We start from the raw sequence: 14,683 nt of genomic DNA, 5'->3' as shown, positions 1-14,683 counted from the left end.
TCAGCTGGGAGCCTGAAAACCTGGGCCTAGTCCTGCTTTTGCTGGTCATTAGCAGGTCGACCTTCGACTAAGGTGCTTGACGTCTCTTGTCCTCAGCTTCTACATCTAAAGACATTGAGGAGTTACATGATTAAGTGGTTTTCAGACTCTGCTCTAAAGAGTCCCACAGGGTGCCATAGAGTCCCTCAAGGTTTCTTGGTGAGATGGGGTGGGGGAGAAGTGCACCTAGTCTAAGTGAACTTAAACAACTACACTTTCATCACAAAACCACATATATTTTTATTTTGGTTCAAACAAAGTTTGAAAACCAGTGGATTAGGTGATCTATAGGGCCTTTTCCAGCTATAAAATTCTCTCTCTCGTTCTGAAATCTGAGTTTGGAATTACCCAACAGGAACAGAAGTTGAATCAGCCAGAATGAGTGAACGTACTGAGAGCTGATATTGTGGGCTGTTTATTCCTGAACAGTTAGAAAGCATGAATTTCAGAAGGTCTCAGCCTGTGTTAGGACCTATAATGATATTCCTTCATGGATGGTTGCAGAAGTTCTCAGTTACTTCTTAACTTTATATCATCCTTCTAGGTTCCCTGAGGGCTCCTTTCCATCCATTTTAAAGATTTCTTTTTTTTTTTTAATTGTCATCTGCTGGCCCCTGCAAAGAAGTTGTCCTCTTCTTGGGCTTTTTTTCCTTCTGAGAAATGTCTCCTCTGCGCCTTGTATGTGCACTTGCACATGGATGTGTTTTCCATCCCTCTGCCTCTCCAGCTTCCTCCCTCATACCCTGCCCAGCCAATGCCAGATTTTATGATTAATATAAATACTGTCTTCAAAGGGTGACTGACTGCATTCCAGCCCCCTACAGACAGTGTTTTATAGTCCACTAAAATTCAGGTTGGCTGGCAAGTGTGTGATGGAACAGCATTATGGTAGAATGTCTCCCAGCCCGGGTCAAATGATTGCATAAGAAACTTGAATGAATTGTGTCATAAACTCATTTGAGATTAGGTTATCTGCCTATCGTTCTCCCAAATAAAACTGAAGTTGTAGGTGAAACTGAGCGTTGGAAATAAGGCCCCCAAAATAATCTTAACTGATTTTTCAAGTGAGTGTGAAAATTTATCCCCAAACTCAATTCCCTAATAGGACTACCAAGACTCTAGGATTTGTACTTGGTCATGATTTTGTGGCCAAAGAGCTTTGTAGAATGAAGTTCCTTGTAAAAATCTTCCTAGATGGGTAGCATGTGGCTGCCGTGTTGGGACGTGAAGGAAAGAGGGGAATCCTGAAGTAGCCAGGAGGACATGTCAGGGAGTAACATTTCTGTGCCCTGACATTCAGCATTAGCCTCACTGTGATTCGCAGTCCTTCATGAGGAAGGAGCACACACTCTCCGACCGGCTGCAGCTTGGCCGTTACAGCACATAGCGCAGATGCCTGTTGTATTGCATCAAGTTTACATGGAGCATCAAGTTTTTTAAAAAATGAAATCATTGTAAATTCTGGCAGTTTTTATGGTATAATTAAAATGTCTAACAGGATACCTCTGGGAAACTAAATGCAGTTTTACTATTTATAGAGCCAGCAGAGGTAGTGTTTCTTGCCAACTTTCATATCTTATGACCTATAAATTGCTCTTAATAGCTAATCTGTCATCCCAGCTTCTCACACAAGAAAGCTTGTTTCCTTATTAATCTGTTAATTTGCATCTGCAAAGGACATTTACAGATTCTTGGTTTGAAAACATTGCTGTATTAATGCTGGGCATTATAAATAATTTATTGCCTGTGATAGCAACTGTTAGGTCTGGGTAATAGATCTCTCTGACAGTGTGTTATTCTTCCAACTCTAATACAATTTTGATAAAAATAATTATTATGAGAGCTCCTCTCAACTCACAGAACTAGAAAAAACGCTGACAGGTTACCATGGAGAAACTATAACAATCACTAGCCACTCTCTAAGCTCATAGTAATAGATTCAAACCAACTATTTCAAGTATGGTATAGTATATGGTAGAAAGAATTCAGGTGTACACAATTACTCTCTTACCTGTTCAGTGACTGCAGAATGTTTCTCCAACCCTAGGTTTAGGTAATGGGACAGACTGGTAGATTGATTATACATAATAAACCTGACACCAATTACTAAGTATGTACGGCATGAAAATGATTCAAGATTGCTAAGGAATATGTAATTAAAATTTTCTTTATTTGTCTGATAGTTAAGTCTCTTCCTCAGGTTATGGCTGTGAGTTTACAATTCTTAGAGATCTCGTTTCAGGAAGCTTTCTCCCTGCCAAGAACCTTCACGTTTACTATATTTTTGTTTGTGTTTTGTTAATTTGTTTCCCCCCCTCTCCTCTATTTTAATCCAAGAAGAATTTGTGGGAGTAGGAAATAAAAGGGGAGAAATCAGAGTAATGAGAGGATCAAGGTCATATCATACATAGGCTTAAGCCAGGGCAGAATTTGTACATACTATGGGATTACACCCGGCTGTTGAGGGGAGGTTTTGTGTGCCCAATCAGAAAGATAAATTGACCACTTGTAAGATTCACATTTTTCTAAAGATAAAACCATAGTAATTGCTTGGTAGAAGCATGGAAATCCAAAAGAAATTTCTCCATTGGTCCTTATAAAGATGACATTGAGTGATTTCATGGACAGTGTCCTCAGAAATATAGGTTATAAATATTTTTGTTATTTTTGTCTATTTGGTTTTGTGTGACTATTGAGTAAGCCACTTGAGACCATCATTTAACATTTTATACAGAATTACTTTCTCAGATAAGTGCTGATTAGGGGTAGATTTTCAGACTCCAGTATATACATTAAATAGGGAGTGTAAGCCATTTAAGACTGTAGGAAGTACATAGACTCTCCATAGAGTGATTTAATCCTCTGTTTCTACAGGTTTCTATTTGGGTGGCTGTTGATTCCCCCTAAATAGACCTGCAATTTGGGTACATTACGACCAGTTAGACTCTCGTATCTGAGTTAATATAGGTTTTTACAGATTAGCTAAGTTTCTGATTTTAGTACCTAGTTCTGTTTGAATTTAGTTTTCTATTAAAATGCCTAAAATGTCATTATCCAGAAAGTTATGGTAATTGGTAAATACCTAAAATTTAGTCACCCAGAAATAATTCAAATAATTGAATCACTGGGTAGTGTTAACTATAACTATGATGACTGGAACATGAAAATTATTAATTTATGCTCATTACCCCAAATCTCAGTGAATTAAAGCAACAAAGGTGTATTTCTTGTGCCCACCACATATTTATTACAGGTCATTCAGGGCTCTGTGCCACACTGCCATGATTCTTACCTGAGGTTCAATTCTGATAGGGCAGTTTGTAGCAAAGAGAAGAGAGAATGTGGGGAAGCATGCACTAGGTCCTAAAGTGTCCCCTGGCCGTGATCATATTTATTGGCCAAAGAAGGTCACATAGCCGCTCGCGCCTGACTTCATGCAGGCAGAGATGTGCAGTTTTACCTGCTTGGAAGAAAAGGCAGCAGGCATATTTGTGAACAGCCTGAAAGATTACCCTAAATATGCTCAAAATATATATTATTTTAATCTAACCAGTTATTATTTTAGTTAAATATTTTGTTGTTCCTACGACTCTCCCTTCTTTTCTTCTACTTCATGAAAATGCATGAAAGTACAATCTGATCATGTCAGCCCACTGTTTAAACCTGTGGCTCTTGCCGCCCCCTGGGTAGATGGCGAGTTTTTCAATGGAGGCAAACTGTGTTTAGTCAGATGAGCATCAGAGCTGAATCTGATATATGTTGGTCTGAGCCCTGGTTTTTCTATTAGTTGCATACTTGTAGGGATATCGTTTTATCTTTTTGAGTCTAATTTTATCTCACGAGTGGATGTAATAATAACACATATGTAAGAGAGTTGTTATAATGATGAAAAGAAATGGCAGACATGGAAAATGCTTTAGATTTTACAAATTGATGGACAAAGAGAACTCATCCAAACCCACCTTTCCGGTCCCTCCTCCAGCCACTGCCCGGACTCCCAGGTCTAAATGGCTTCTTGCTCTGTGATCATTACACACACTGTCATACTTCATTCCTTTGTTCGTGCTGTTACCGTGTTCCAGAATTACCGTTTCCCCAATGAGGAACATTCCTATTTGTTTATTTGTTCATTTGTTTATTTATTTATAGACTTTTTAAAGAGCAGTTTTAGATTTACAGAGAATTGAACAGATACTCCAGAGCTCCAATATACCTTCTCTCTTCACCACCGTTTCCCCTATTAACATAGCATTAGTGTGGCATATTTGTTACAATGACCAATATTGTCATATTATTATTAATCAAAGGTCATAGTTTACATGTTGCAGTTTACATTAGGATTCACCCTTGGTGTTGTACAGTACATGGGTTTTGACTAATGTATAATTGTCATGTACCCACCATATGGTGTCATGCAGAATAATTTCACTGTCCTAAAAAATCCCCTGTGCTCCAGCTATTCATCCTTCCCCCGGCCCTGCAATCACTCATTTTTTTGCTTCCTCTGTAGTTTTGCCTTTTCCAAAATGTCATCTAGTTGGGATAATACAGAATGCAGACTTTTCAGACTGGCTTTTTTCATTAAGCAATATACATTTTAGGCTTCTCTCATGTCTTCATGGTTCCATAGATCATTTCTTTTGGCATTGAATATTCCATTGTAAGAATGTTCACGGGTTTATTTAATCATTCATCCTTTGAAAGACCTATTGATTGCTTCCAATTTTTAGCAAAGGTCTTACAAACATTCATGTGCAGGTTTTTGTGTGAACATAAGCTTTCATTTTATTAGGGTAAATTACCTGGGGGTGTGACTGCTGCATTATATGGCAAGAGTGCGCTTAGTTTTGTAGGAAACTGCCCAACCATCTTCCAAGTGGCTGTCCCATTCTGCATTCCCACCAGCAATGAATGAGTGTTCCTGTTGCTTCACCTTTTCACAGCGTTGGTATTGTCAGTCTTTTTAGATTTTAGACATTCCAATAGGTGTGTAGTGGTATCTTACGTTGTTTTAATGAACAGTCCCCTGATGACATATGACATGTAGCACCTTTTTATATGTTTATTTGCTGTCTGTATATCTTCTTTGATGTGGTGTGTGTTCAGATCTTTTGCCCATTTTAAAACTGGATTGTTCCTTTACTTACTGTTGAATTTTAAGATTTTTTTTGGCATATTTTGGATATAAGTCCTTTGCTAGATATGTGTTTTGCAAATATTTTCCCTGAGCCTGTAGCTTGTCTTTTCTTTCTGTTAATAGCATTCTTTGCAAAGCACAGTTTTTAATTTTAATGAAGTCCAAGTTGGTGTTATATCTAAAAACTCATCAAATCCCAGGCCCCTTATGTTTTCTTTCTTTCATATTTTAGGAGTTTTATAGTTTTGCCTTTTACATTTAGGTCTATGATTTAGTTCAAGTCAATTTGTGTGAAAGGTGTAAGGTTGTGTCTAGATTCACTTTTTTCTGCATGTGAATGTCAGTTGTTCCAGCACCATTTGTTGAAAAAACTATTCTTTATGCATCGAAGTACCCTTGGTCCTTTGTCAAAATTAGTAGACTATGTTTGTGTGAGTCTAGAGAATTTTCTTGAGTATATGAATGAATGAACAAATAAACCAGCCAACCAACAGACCCGTAATACTCCAATGTCCGTAAGCTTTGACCACTTGAAGTGAAATGTTTTTACCGACATCGCGTGTTGAATATACCAATGATTCTAGAATGCTGTTAGGGAAAGGGTGAATTTTCTTTCACCTGTATTTGTAGAAGGGTAATATGAGTAATATGCTTCAGCATATGAAGATGATGACTCTTCCTACCACTAGTGGGACAAACTTGTGTTGTTTTTTTAATTGTGGTGATAGAACTTTGTGCTCTGTTTTCTGGCCATCTTCTACCACATCTTTAAAATGAATAAAGCTAAGTGACTGTTATCTTGGTTGGGGTAGGAAGGGAAACTAAACTCTAAAATTTTCGCATCTTCTGTGTGCCAAGAACTAAACCAAGTTCTTTACAAGTACTGTTTTATTTAGTACTCATCAAGACTCTGGGAGATATTAATATTCCCACTTTACAGATGAGGAAACTAAGGCTCAGAGATGTTGCAAAACTTGTACAGTACCACATAGTTTGCAATTTGAATCTGTGAATGTCTGATTCTAGAATCTGTCCCTATTATTCCATATCCTTCTGCTTCTTGGGTTATGGGTGATTAATCCAGGACCTTGAATTTGTGGGCATTGAACTGCCAGGGAATAAATACAGTGTGCATGTAGATTTGGGCAGTAAAGAAGAAAAACCATGTTTCTGCAGGTTTAGTTCCTCCTTTTTAAAACCACATGCAATTAGTCAATCAGCAGTTATATCAAATATTCCCTATATGTGCATTTAATTCTTCCATAAAGTATAACCCTTATGAAATACAATAAAGGGGAAAACATGCTAAATGTAAAGGAAAACATGTGTCAGTCTTTAAAATAATGTTTAATGATAGTGTCATCAATGTGGTTACAGTTTGGGTACTTTAAACTCTTCTATTTTATGTCTCAAACTAAAAACCCTTAAAGGTGGTTTGAAAAAATAGGAGCAATTTTTTTCTTTGGCTCCATGTTCCATGAAACTGACTTGTCAGGTGGGGCTCTTCTGCACATCTTTGGGTCATGGAGCAAGGGGCGATGACTCCCGTGTGCCAAGTCTGCAGCTGGGAACCATGCTTTGGCAAGAATATGAGTAATTTATATCTTGTAAAGAGAAAAATATTGTCTTATTCCAACCAGATAGTTTGTTAGCATAACTGTTTGTGTGCATTTTAGTATTCAAATACAGATGTTCCAAAATGTTTCCACTGTGAGAAGCAGCTGCTGCTATTCTAGCACAAAAATCTCAAAGAGATTAATATACAAAGGCAGTGTGAACCTTAGTGGCAAATGCAGCATCTGCTTGAGGTGGGGCCTGTGATTCCCCATAGATGTGGGTCTTCAGATTCTCCTTAACAGCCTGAAACCATGTTTCAGATCTAAGCCCATCCTACAGGAACAAAGACAAGTGATTAATTTGTAATTCACTTAGCTGATAAATATCATCACAGGTTATTTGCCCGGGGGCTGTAAAAAACTGGGCTTGATGTCCTGTGGCAACTGATAGGAATATAGATGTTTGGTCATAATGACTGATGTTTTCGGTTGCCATTACTAGCTTCTGGTTGGTGACAGAGCTCAGCCCAGCCAGCGTGCAGTTGTAAAACACCCACCCACCGCCTAGTGATGCATTCACGGAGAACTTTGCAGTCTTCTCAGGGCACTCACATGCACTGCTTTGTCCGATCCCACCCTAGCCGTGGGAACTATGTATTCTATCATTATCAACACAATTTACATATGAAGTAAGAAATGAAGATGTGAAATGACTTAACAGGGTAATGCAACCAGGGTTTCTTGACTTGACCCCACGTCAAGTCTCCTTCATCATCATTTATTCCCCCTTTACCCTCCTCTACCCCCGCCATGCTCCTTTCCTCCGGTAATCACCACACCATTATCTGTGTCTATGCGTTCCATTCTTATACATCAGCTGCCTCTTGAATTTCAGAGGCTATGATGTGTCTTCATAAATTATATCATCCTTTCGAGAGATGCTGGTTTCCAGGGCGCTGCCATGAGGCATCCCAGCCTGGCAGCGCTGCCTGGCAACTGGAGGGTGCCGGGGGGTGGTTTGCGGGGGGCTCATGCGGTGGCCCTTCCTCCCCTCCCCCATGTCCCAGAGGGGAAACGCCCCGATACCCCCTTTCCTTACCTTTGGAGAGCTTCAGCAGATGAGCTCCTATGTCTCCCTGGGATTTAGAGAAATGACGAACCCAGAAGCGGAAGCTCCAGGGCTGTCGTTTGGAGTTGCCATAAACCGAAAGTTCCTAGGAACAGTGCCGCCTGGGGTGTCGTGTCTGCACCAGGCCTTACAAATCCATCCCCTGCGGTGTTCACGGGCTCATTGCCTCCAACCAGGTCTATTATTTGGAATTATTATGTGAATTATTTTTGGTTTGCACGTTTGTCAGAGGCTCATGGCTGCATTTGAAAATACTCAGGTCTTGGCTTATGGCTTGGGCCTGGCAATGTCTGTCTGAGAAACAGGTTCAGAGAAGTTGAATTTCTAAAGATCCCAGGGCTGATAAAGGACAGTGCACTTTTGAACCAAACGTGTCTGATTCTGAGTTATACCAGCTCCACAGTCACAGCGCCACGTGTTTGGCTTTGAGGTAAACAAAGACGTGTTGGTGGGAGGGTTTGTGGACTGTGTCCTGCTTGCTGGCCAGGCCTGCGTGGAGAGCAACCCAGACAGTGAGGTGGGGAGGGCCAACTAGAGGAGTAAAGAGGCTGAGCCCCTGGGCTTGCAGCGAAGGAGGGAGAGGAGACTGTCAGGCAGTGGAGGCAGGGGAGAGGAGCTGCGGGCGGCAGAAGGCCCATGCTCCATGCTCCGTGTGCGGGCGTGAAGTCCTAACCGCTGGCCCCGTGGCAGGAACCTGGGGCCCGCCCATGACCGAGCAGCACGCCCCTGGGGAGCATCGTTGCTGCGTGAGCCAGAGTCACACTGCCGTGGCACTGACACAGCCATGGGACGGTTTCTGCTCTCCACCACTAGAAAGAAAAACAAAAAAGTGAATGGATAAGTACTTGTTCCCTCTCTATTTTCCTAAATCTTTTGTTGGAACATCTGTGAGATGATAAAAGCAACTCAAAATGATATGAAACCCTTTGCAAACACAATTTGCAAGCATCGTAAAGACGGTCAGTGCCTCAGTTATTTTGATCAAGAACTATTTCACAGGCGAAGAAATAGGGTAGCAAATCACTCATCTATAAAATATTAATAAAAGTGTTCTGAAGTGTACAGACATAGAACACCCTCTTAAAGAACTGCCCTTCCTCCAGGTGAGACAGCACCCTTGTTCTTTCTTCCCTAGCCTAGAGGCCCTTGTGAAGATTTCTTGCCTAATTGTGACAGGGCATCCTTTGTTCTGCCAGGATCACACGCACATGTTAGGAAAAGGGAGCAGTATTAAGAAAGGGGATTACACAGCTGTGGCTGTAGGCACATTATGAAGGAGGCCTCCGACTTACAGAATGAAAACGGGCAGAAAAAGTCTCGTGTAACTCCCCCTTTATGTCTGTGCAGAGGAGTTAGAAACGACTGTATGCACTCGGTGAGATTCTAGAGCCTGTACATCTCCTTTATTATTTTTGTTGTTTCCATTTGGTTCACTATGCTGACTTAGAGTCATTTTCATTAAAACGTCTAACACAGAAGGGGCTCCTGTACTTTTCTTTACACAAGAAATGCATGAGTGGCAAGCACTGTGAGGGGACTGGAAAGAAAGCATTTTTCTGCACAAAGGCTTGGTCGGAAGAGCCTCTAGACAAGAAAAGCAAAGCTGGAAGAGCCAGTGTGGGCTGAAAAGGTGTGGTGAGGCCTGGTGGGGACCACCCCATTCAGTTTGAAACCCACCCTTTGTTTTCCTTTGGGCTCATCTAACCCTAAACCCGCCACAGTAATCAGCACTGATGAAGTCACATTGAAGGGACAAAGATAAGAGGATGGGACCCTTCGGTGGGTCCTGAGTCACAAATTATAAATCATCATTCTAAATGTATCCTTTACCATTAACGTGTCCATTTGCTTTGGGAGAAGACAGGGCTAGAGAAATGCTCAGGAGAACAAAGAGCTACGCATGGGTTTCTCCCCTGCATTGCCTGTGGTATACTGAAATTAATTTTGTTTTTTTTCAACATTTTTTTAAACGACAGAGGTTAGTAGCTATTAACATAACTGTAATATCATAATATTAGAAATGTCAATAAGCCTTTAAGATGAAGGTTATGCGGAATACAACCTGTTTCTGTAAGATTAGGTATCGAAAGTTAATGATTAAATTATCATTGTCTTTTTATTAGGAACTTGCTGTTTGGATGGGCTCTTTTTCAGCTGTGCATAGGTCTGTGAACAACTGATAGAAATTAGGAATTGGGTTGGATGGCTACAGGCAGTGTCTGTATCATTTTATCTGTTGAAACAAACCAAAGCGATTTTCTGATGTGCTTTTATTTACTTGCCTTCTCCTTTTTCTCCAGGCAGCTTCTTCAGCCCTGAGCAGTCTGGGCCACGTGTACACAGCCATTGGAGACTACCCCAATGCCCTGGCCAGTCACAAACAGTGTGTTCTGCTCGCCAAGCAGTCCAAAGATGAGCTTTCTGAAGCCCGAGAACTTGGCAACATGGGAGCTGTGTATATTGCTATGGGTGACTTTGAGAATGCTGTTCAGTGCCATGAGCAGCATCTGAAGATAGCCAAGGATCTGGGCAACAAGCGAGAAGAGGCCCGGGCCTACAGCAACCTGGGCAGTGCCTATCACTACAGGAGGAACTTCGACAAGGCCATGTCTTACCACAACTACGTGCTGGAGCTGGCGCAGGAGTTGATGGAGAAGGCCATTGAGATGCGGGCCTACGCTGGCCTGGGCCATGCTGCCAGGTGCATGCAGGATTTGGAGAGGGCTAAGCAGTACCATGAGCAGCAGCTGGGCATTGCGGAGGATCTCAAGGACCGGGCTGCAGAAGGACGAGCGTCCTCCAACCTGGGTAAGGACAGAATTGCTTGCGAGATCCAGGGTCCATTCCATAGGCTGGAAATAGCTGGAGTAGCCCACTGTCTTTTCCAGAAATCTGTGTGTTTATATTCAAAAGAATCTCCTCATTGTGCGTGCTGTATATTTGCTTCAGATATATTTCCTTGGAGCCTGCCTGCTCTAAATCACATGACCCTTCCTGTCATCATAGTACTCTAGGATTAGAACTCTGAAATCCTGGAAAAACAAAACACCCCGACCTTTTAATCTGTGAGAAGAGCGACCAGATTTATCTAATTAGAGAGAAGGGGAATGAAATGAGGGTATAAAGCTATGTTTGGTTTAAATGAAAGAGAAGCTGTTAGGAAGTCATCAGTGAAAGAGAACTTGAGACGAGTTTTTTTCAAAGAGGCTGCTTTACTTGGTGACTTTAAACCAACAGGAAATGTGCTTTTCCTCAATAGTATGTTTGTTCACCAATGATATTGATAGTTTAGTATAAATGCAAAATTATTTTTTGAAAGATCTATTGAAATAAGATAGATTTGCAATTACTGTTTTGGTAACAGTTAAGGCTTATAAATTTGGGTGAATTTATATGTAAAGAGACAATAAGTATTGGTAACTGGCTACTTTTTTGAAGACATTGTTATCTTGTCTCTGTACCCAGATGTGGGTTCATAATGAGTGGAAGGAACAGGTGTGTTTGGAAGGATAAACCGAACTCATCCCTGTGCCTGGAGCCTCAAGGTTGGTTTTGTGTCCACAGGGACTTAGGGTGGGAAGAGGACAAGGAAAAAATGATCTTTTTAGTATTAGTGTATGCTTATCAGATATTAGAAACAGCAGAATGTAAAAATTAGCCCTGGCACCTTATCTTTATATAATTTTAGCTCTACTCTTCCCTCTCTCCACCTTTGCTTATTGTAGCCATATGTTTTGTGAACATGGTTGTTAGAAAAAGACTGGAAGACCCCTGGAGATGACTCTAATGATGGTATTGAGATCAGAATGAGAGTCTAGAGAATCTGTAAGAAACTTAGAAATAAGGTCTTGGCATTATATATTCATTCAGTGGATCAAGTGTTTATTGAATCAATCATTTATTGAATGATGTGCTGAATCTTGGAATAGTTGCCTTAAGAGAGAGAGAAGTTTAAAAAAAAAGTGTTGCCCTCAAAGAGCTTATAATTTAGTTGGGATAATAAGAGTAATACATAAGATAGCTGTGGCCTCCCTGCAAGACAGTGTTAATGATGCTGTATTTCCTTGAAATTCCTAGAAGGGAGACCCCGAGGGCTGGGAATAGCCTGAAAAGCTTCTTGGAGATTAGACCCAGGTGGACCTTCAAGAAGAGGTGAGATTTGGCCAGGAATGGGATGGCATCGATGGCAAGGGATATACGGAGGAAGGTCTGAGGTGCAGTAGGTTGACGTATCTGAGGGACAGTGGCATGATTAGACTTCAGGAATGTGCTAGAGGGTGGTAGAAGATTAGTATGAAAACTAAGCAAGGGTTTTGCTAATGAGCAGGAACTCTGGAAGGTTTTGAATGTAGGCCTAAGAAGATAGACTACATATTTAAGGAAGACAAGTCAAGCAGTGGCACCCAGATAAATTGGAGGGCTTAGAACCTGGAGTTTATATGCCTGTGCATATTGGGCTATTTGGATTTTATTTATCTTCTTGTATCATTTGGGTTAGTTGTATTTTCCAAAGACTTTGTTCATTTCATCTAATTTATTGTTTATAATATTTCCTTATTTTCCTTTTAATGCTGGTAGGATATATGATATACCCTCTTTCATTTCTGTTATTGGTAGTTTGTGTTTTTGCACCTGTACTATTTTCTGGACCATTCTAGCTAGCTATTTATCAGTTTTCTTGATCTTTTTAAACAACTGGCGTTTTGTTAATTTTTAAATTGCTTGTCTGTTTTCTATTTCATTTATTTCTACTCTCATTTTTATCATTTTCTTTTTGCTATTTATTTCTTGCTCTTTACTCTTTCTAGTTTCTCAGGGTTGAACCTTAGGCCATTGATTCTAGACCTTTCTTCTTTCTGATACAAGTATTTAAAAATATAAAATTTCCTCTAAACACTGCTGTAGGTACATCCAATAATTTTTGATGTATTATATTTTTACCTTCGATGAGTTCAAAATATTTTCTGAAATCATGTGTGATTTCCCTTTAACCCCTGTGTCATTTAGAAGTGTTATTTACTTTTAAAATATTGGGGATTTATTGTTATCAAATTCTAATTTAATTTCATTGTGTCCGAGAATGTATTTGTAGGATATATATTGTATTTTTTAGCTCTAGAATTTACAGTTGGTTCTTTTAATGAAAATTTCAGTTTTATTGCTAAGATTTATGTGTTTATTCATTCTCTGTATATATTTCTTTACATAGCTGAGCCTAGTTATTACAGAAGCTCTTAAAACTTTGTCTGCCGATTCTATGTTGGTCCTCTTAGAGTTAGACTGTATTGATTGCCAGTTGTTGATGTTGCTGTTTTGTAATAGCTTGGCTGAGATATAATCCACATACCATGCAATTCCCCTTTTAAAGTAGATAATTCGGTGGTTTTTAGTATAGTCACAGAGTTGTGCATTGATTGCCTTTTGTGCTGTTAGTGACTTTATTGTTTCTTTGTATATCCTATATCCAGTAATACAGGATTATATCCAATATTGTGAATGATACTTTACAGAGATTCTGAATTCTGATACATTTCTCTTAATAGTATGGATTTTGTTGTTGTTGTTAATTGTTGTTTTACCAGTTAACTTGCCTGAATTCAGGCTCCAAATTCAGTCTTCCCTGTGGTGGGTGGCAGTTGAAATCTCTATTCAGGTCTTTTAGCTTTAACCGAACTGCTTAGATTCTGCCTTGCAGAGACATATTTCAGGAGTTAGAGGTTCAGGCAGAATTTATACGCAGAATTCAAGGCTCAGCACTGTGGCTCTCCCTCAGGTTTTCCCTCTGGTTCTTCAAGCCAGGAACTCTGTGTGTTTCTACCTGAGTGTTAGCCTCACCATATATTAATTGGGACTTGCCTTTTAGGGGAAGAAAAGATGCTCTTTGGCATTTTAAAAATGGGAACTTACCCAGTGCCATTCCCTCTTCCAATGGTCAGCTCCAGCCTCCCTACAGCCCCAACCCCCTGCCTTTGGTTGTGCTTCCTTGCCTTGGGAGAGCTTCCTCCCTCTGCCTCCTCCACGCCTGTGGCCCTCTCCCCGCACCAGACTTCGTAGCTGTTATTTACAGAAGGGCTGGACTGAAATGAGCTACTCCTCTGTTACTTGGAACCACAATTCCTTTTGTTCATTATTAATCCATTGGAATTTGACTTGCTTCTTTTGTCCCCTAAAAAAGATCAGCAGCAATCTTCTCCTGCTGACTTCTGTGGTCTTCTGACACTTCTACATTTTTCTAGTCAGTTTGCAGCAATGGCCTGCTTTACTAACTGTTTCTTGAAATGGTCTCCTTTTCTAGTTTCTGGGAAGCAGGCTGTCCTAATTTTCCTCTTGGCTGCTCTTTTTTTGTACCTTTTTCATTGGTGGTTTCATTTCCATTTGAAAATGGACAATTTTTAAGTAACAAATTTGTACTTTTGTAAAAAAAATTCTTATATTAAGTATATAAAGTAGAAAAAGGAGATCCACTTACACTTTTATCTTCTTTGTTCCCACTCCTCAGAGTTCACTACTGTTAAAACTTGGTTAGAATCTTTCCAGACCTTTTTGCTATGTACATAAACATATATGGACAATCACATATGTAAATATACATGTGTGTACAGCTTGTTCTTATGCTTTCTTCCTTGATTCTTTTCTGTTCTTATAGATTTCCCTCTATCATTTTTCGCCACCATACCTTCAATTACTGCTTCAGTGTACGTTGTTTCAAAATCTGTATTCACCACCTCTGACTTTCTGTCTGAACATCATTTTCGCTTTTCCAACTGCCTGGTGGATACTCCATCTGATTTTCGTGCTGATCTGTCAAAATTAGTGAGTCCA

At 40.1% G+C, this 14,683-nt stretch overlaps 1 protein-coding gene across 2 annotated transcripts in view; it reads left to right on the top strand.

Moving 5' to 3' along the window:
- Positions 1–14,683, top strand: part of TTC28 (tetratricopeptide repeat domain 28) — a 568,672-nt gene that overhangs the window by 400,111 nt on the left and 153,878 nt on the right. For both annotated transcript variants that reach the window (XM_054594398.1, XM_054594399.1), the window contains one exon: positions 10,162–10,669. In XM_054594398.1, coding sequence (XP_054450373.1) covers positions 10,162–10,669 — 508 coding nt within the window. The remainder of the gene's footprint in view (positions 1–10,161; positions 10,670–14,683) is intronic.

This window comes from Pteronotus mesoamericanus, unplaced genomic scaffold, assembly GCF_021234165.1.
Source record: "Pteronotus mesoamericanus isolate MK-2021 breed Mesoamerican mustached bat unplaced genomic scaffold, CSHL_Meso_final scaffold_507, whole genome shotgun sequence".
NCBI lineage: Eukaryota > Metazoa > Chordata > Mammalia > Chiroptera > Mormoopidae > Pteronotus > Pteronotus mesoamericanus.
Note: the sequence above shows the minus strand (reverse complement) of the source record. Positions and strands in the feature narration are given on the sequence as shown.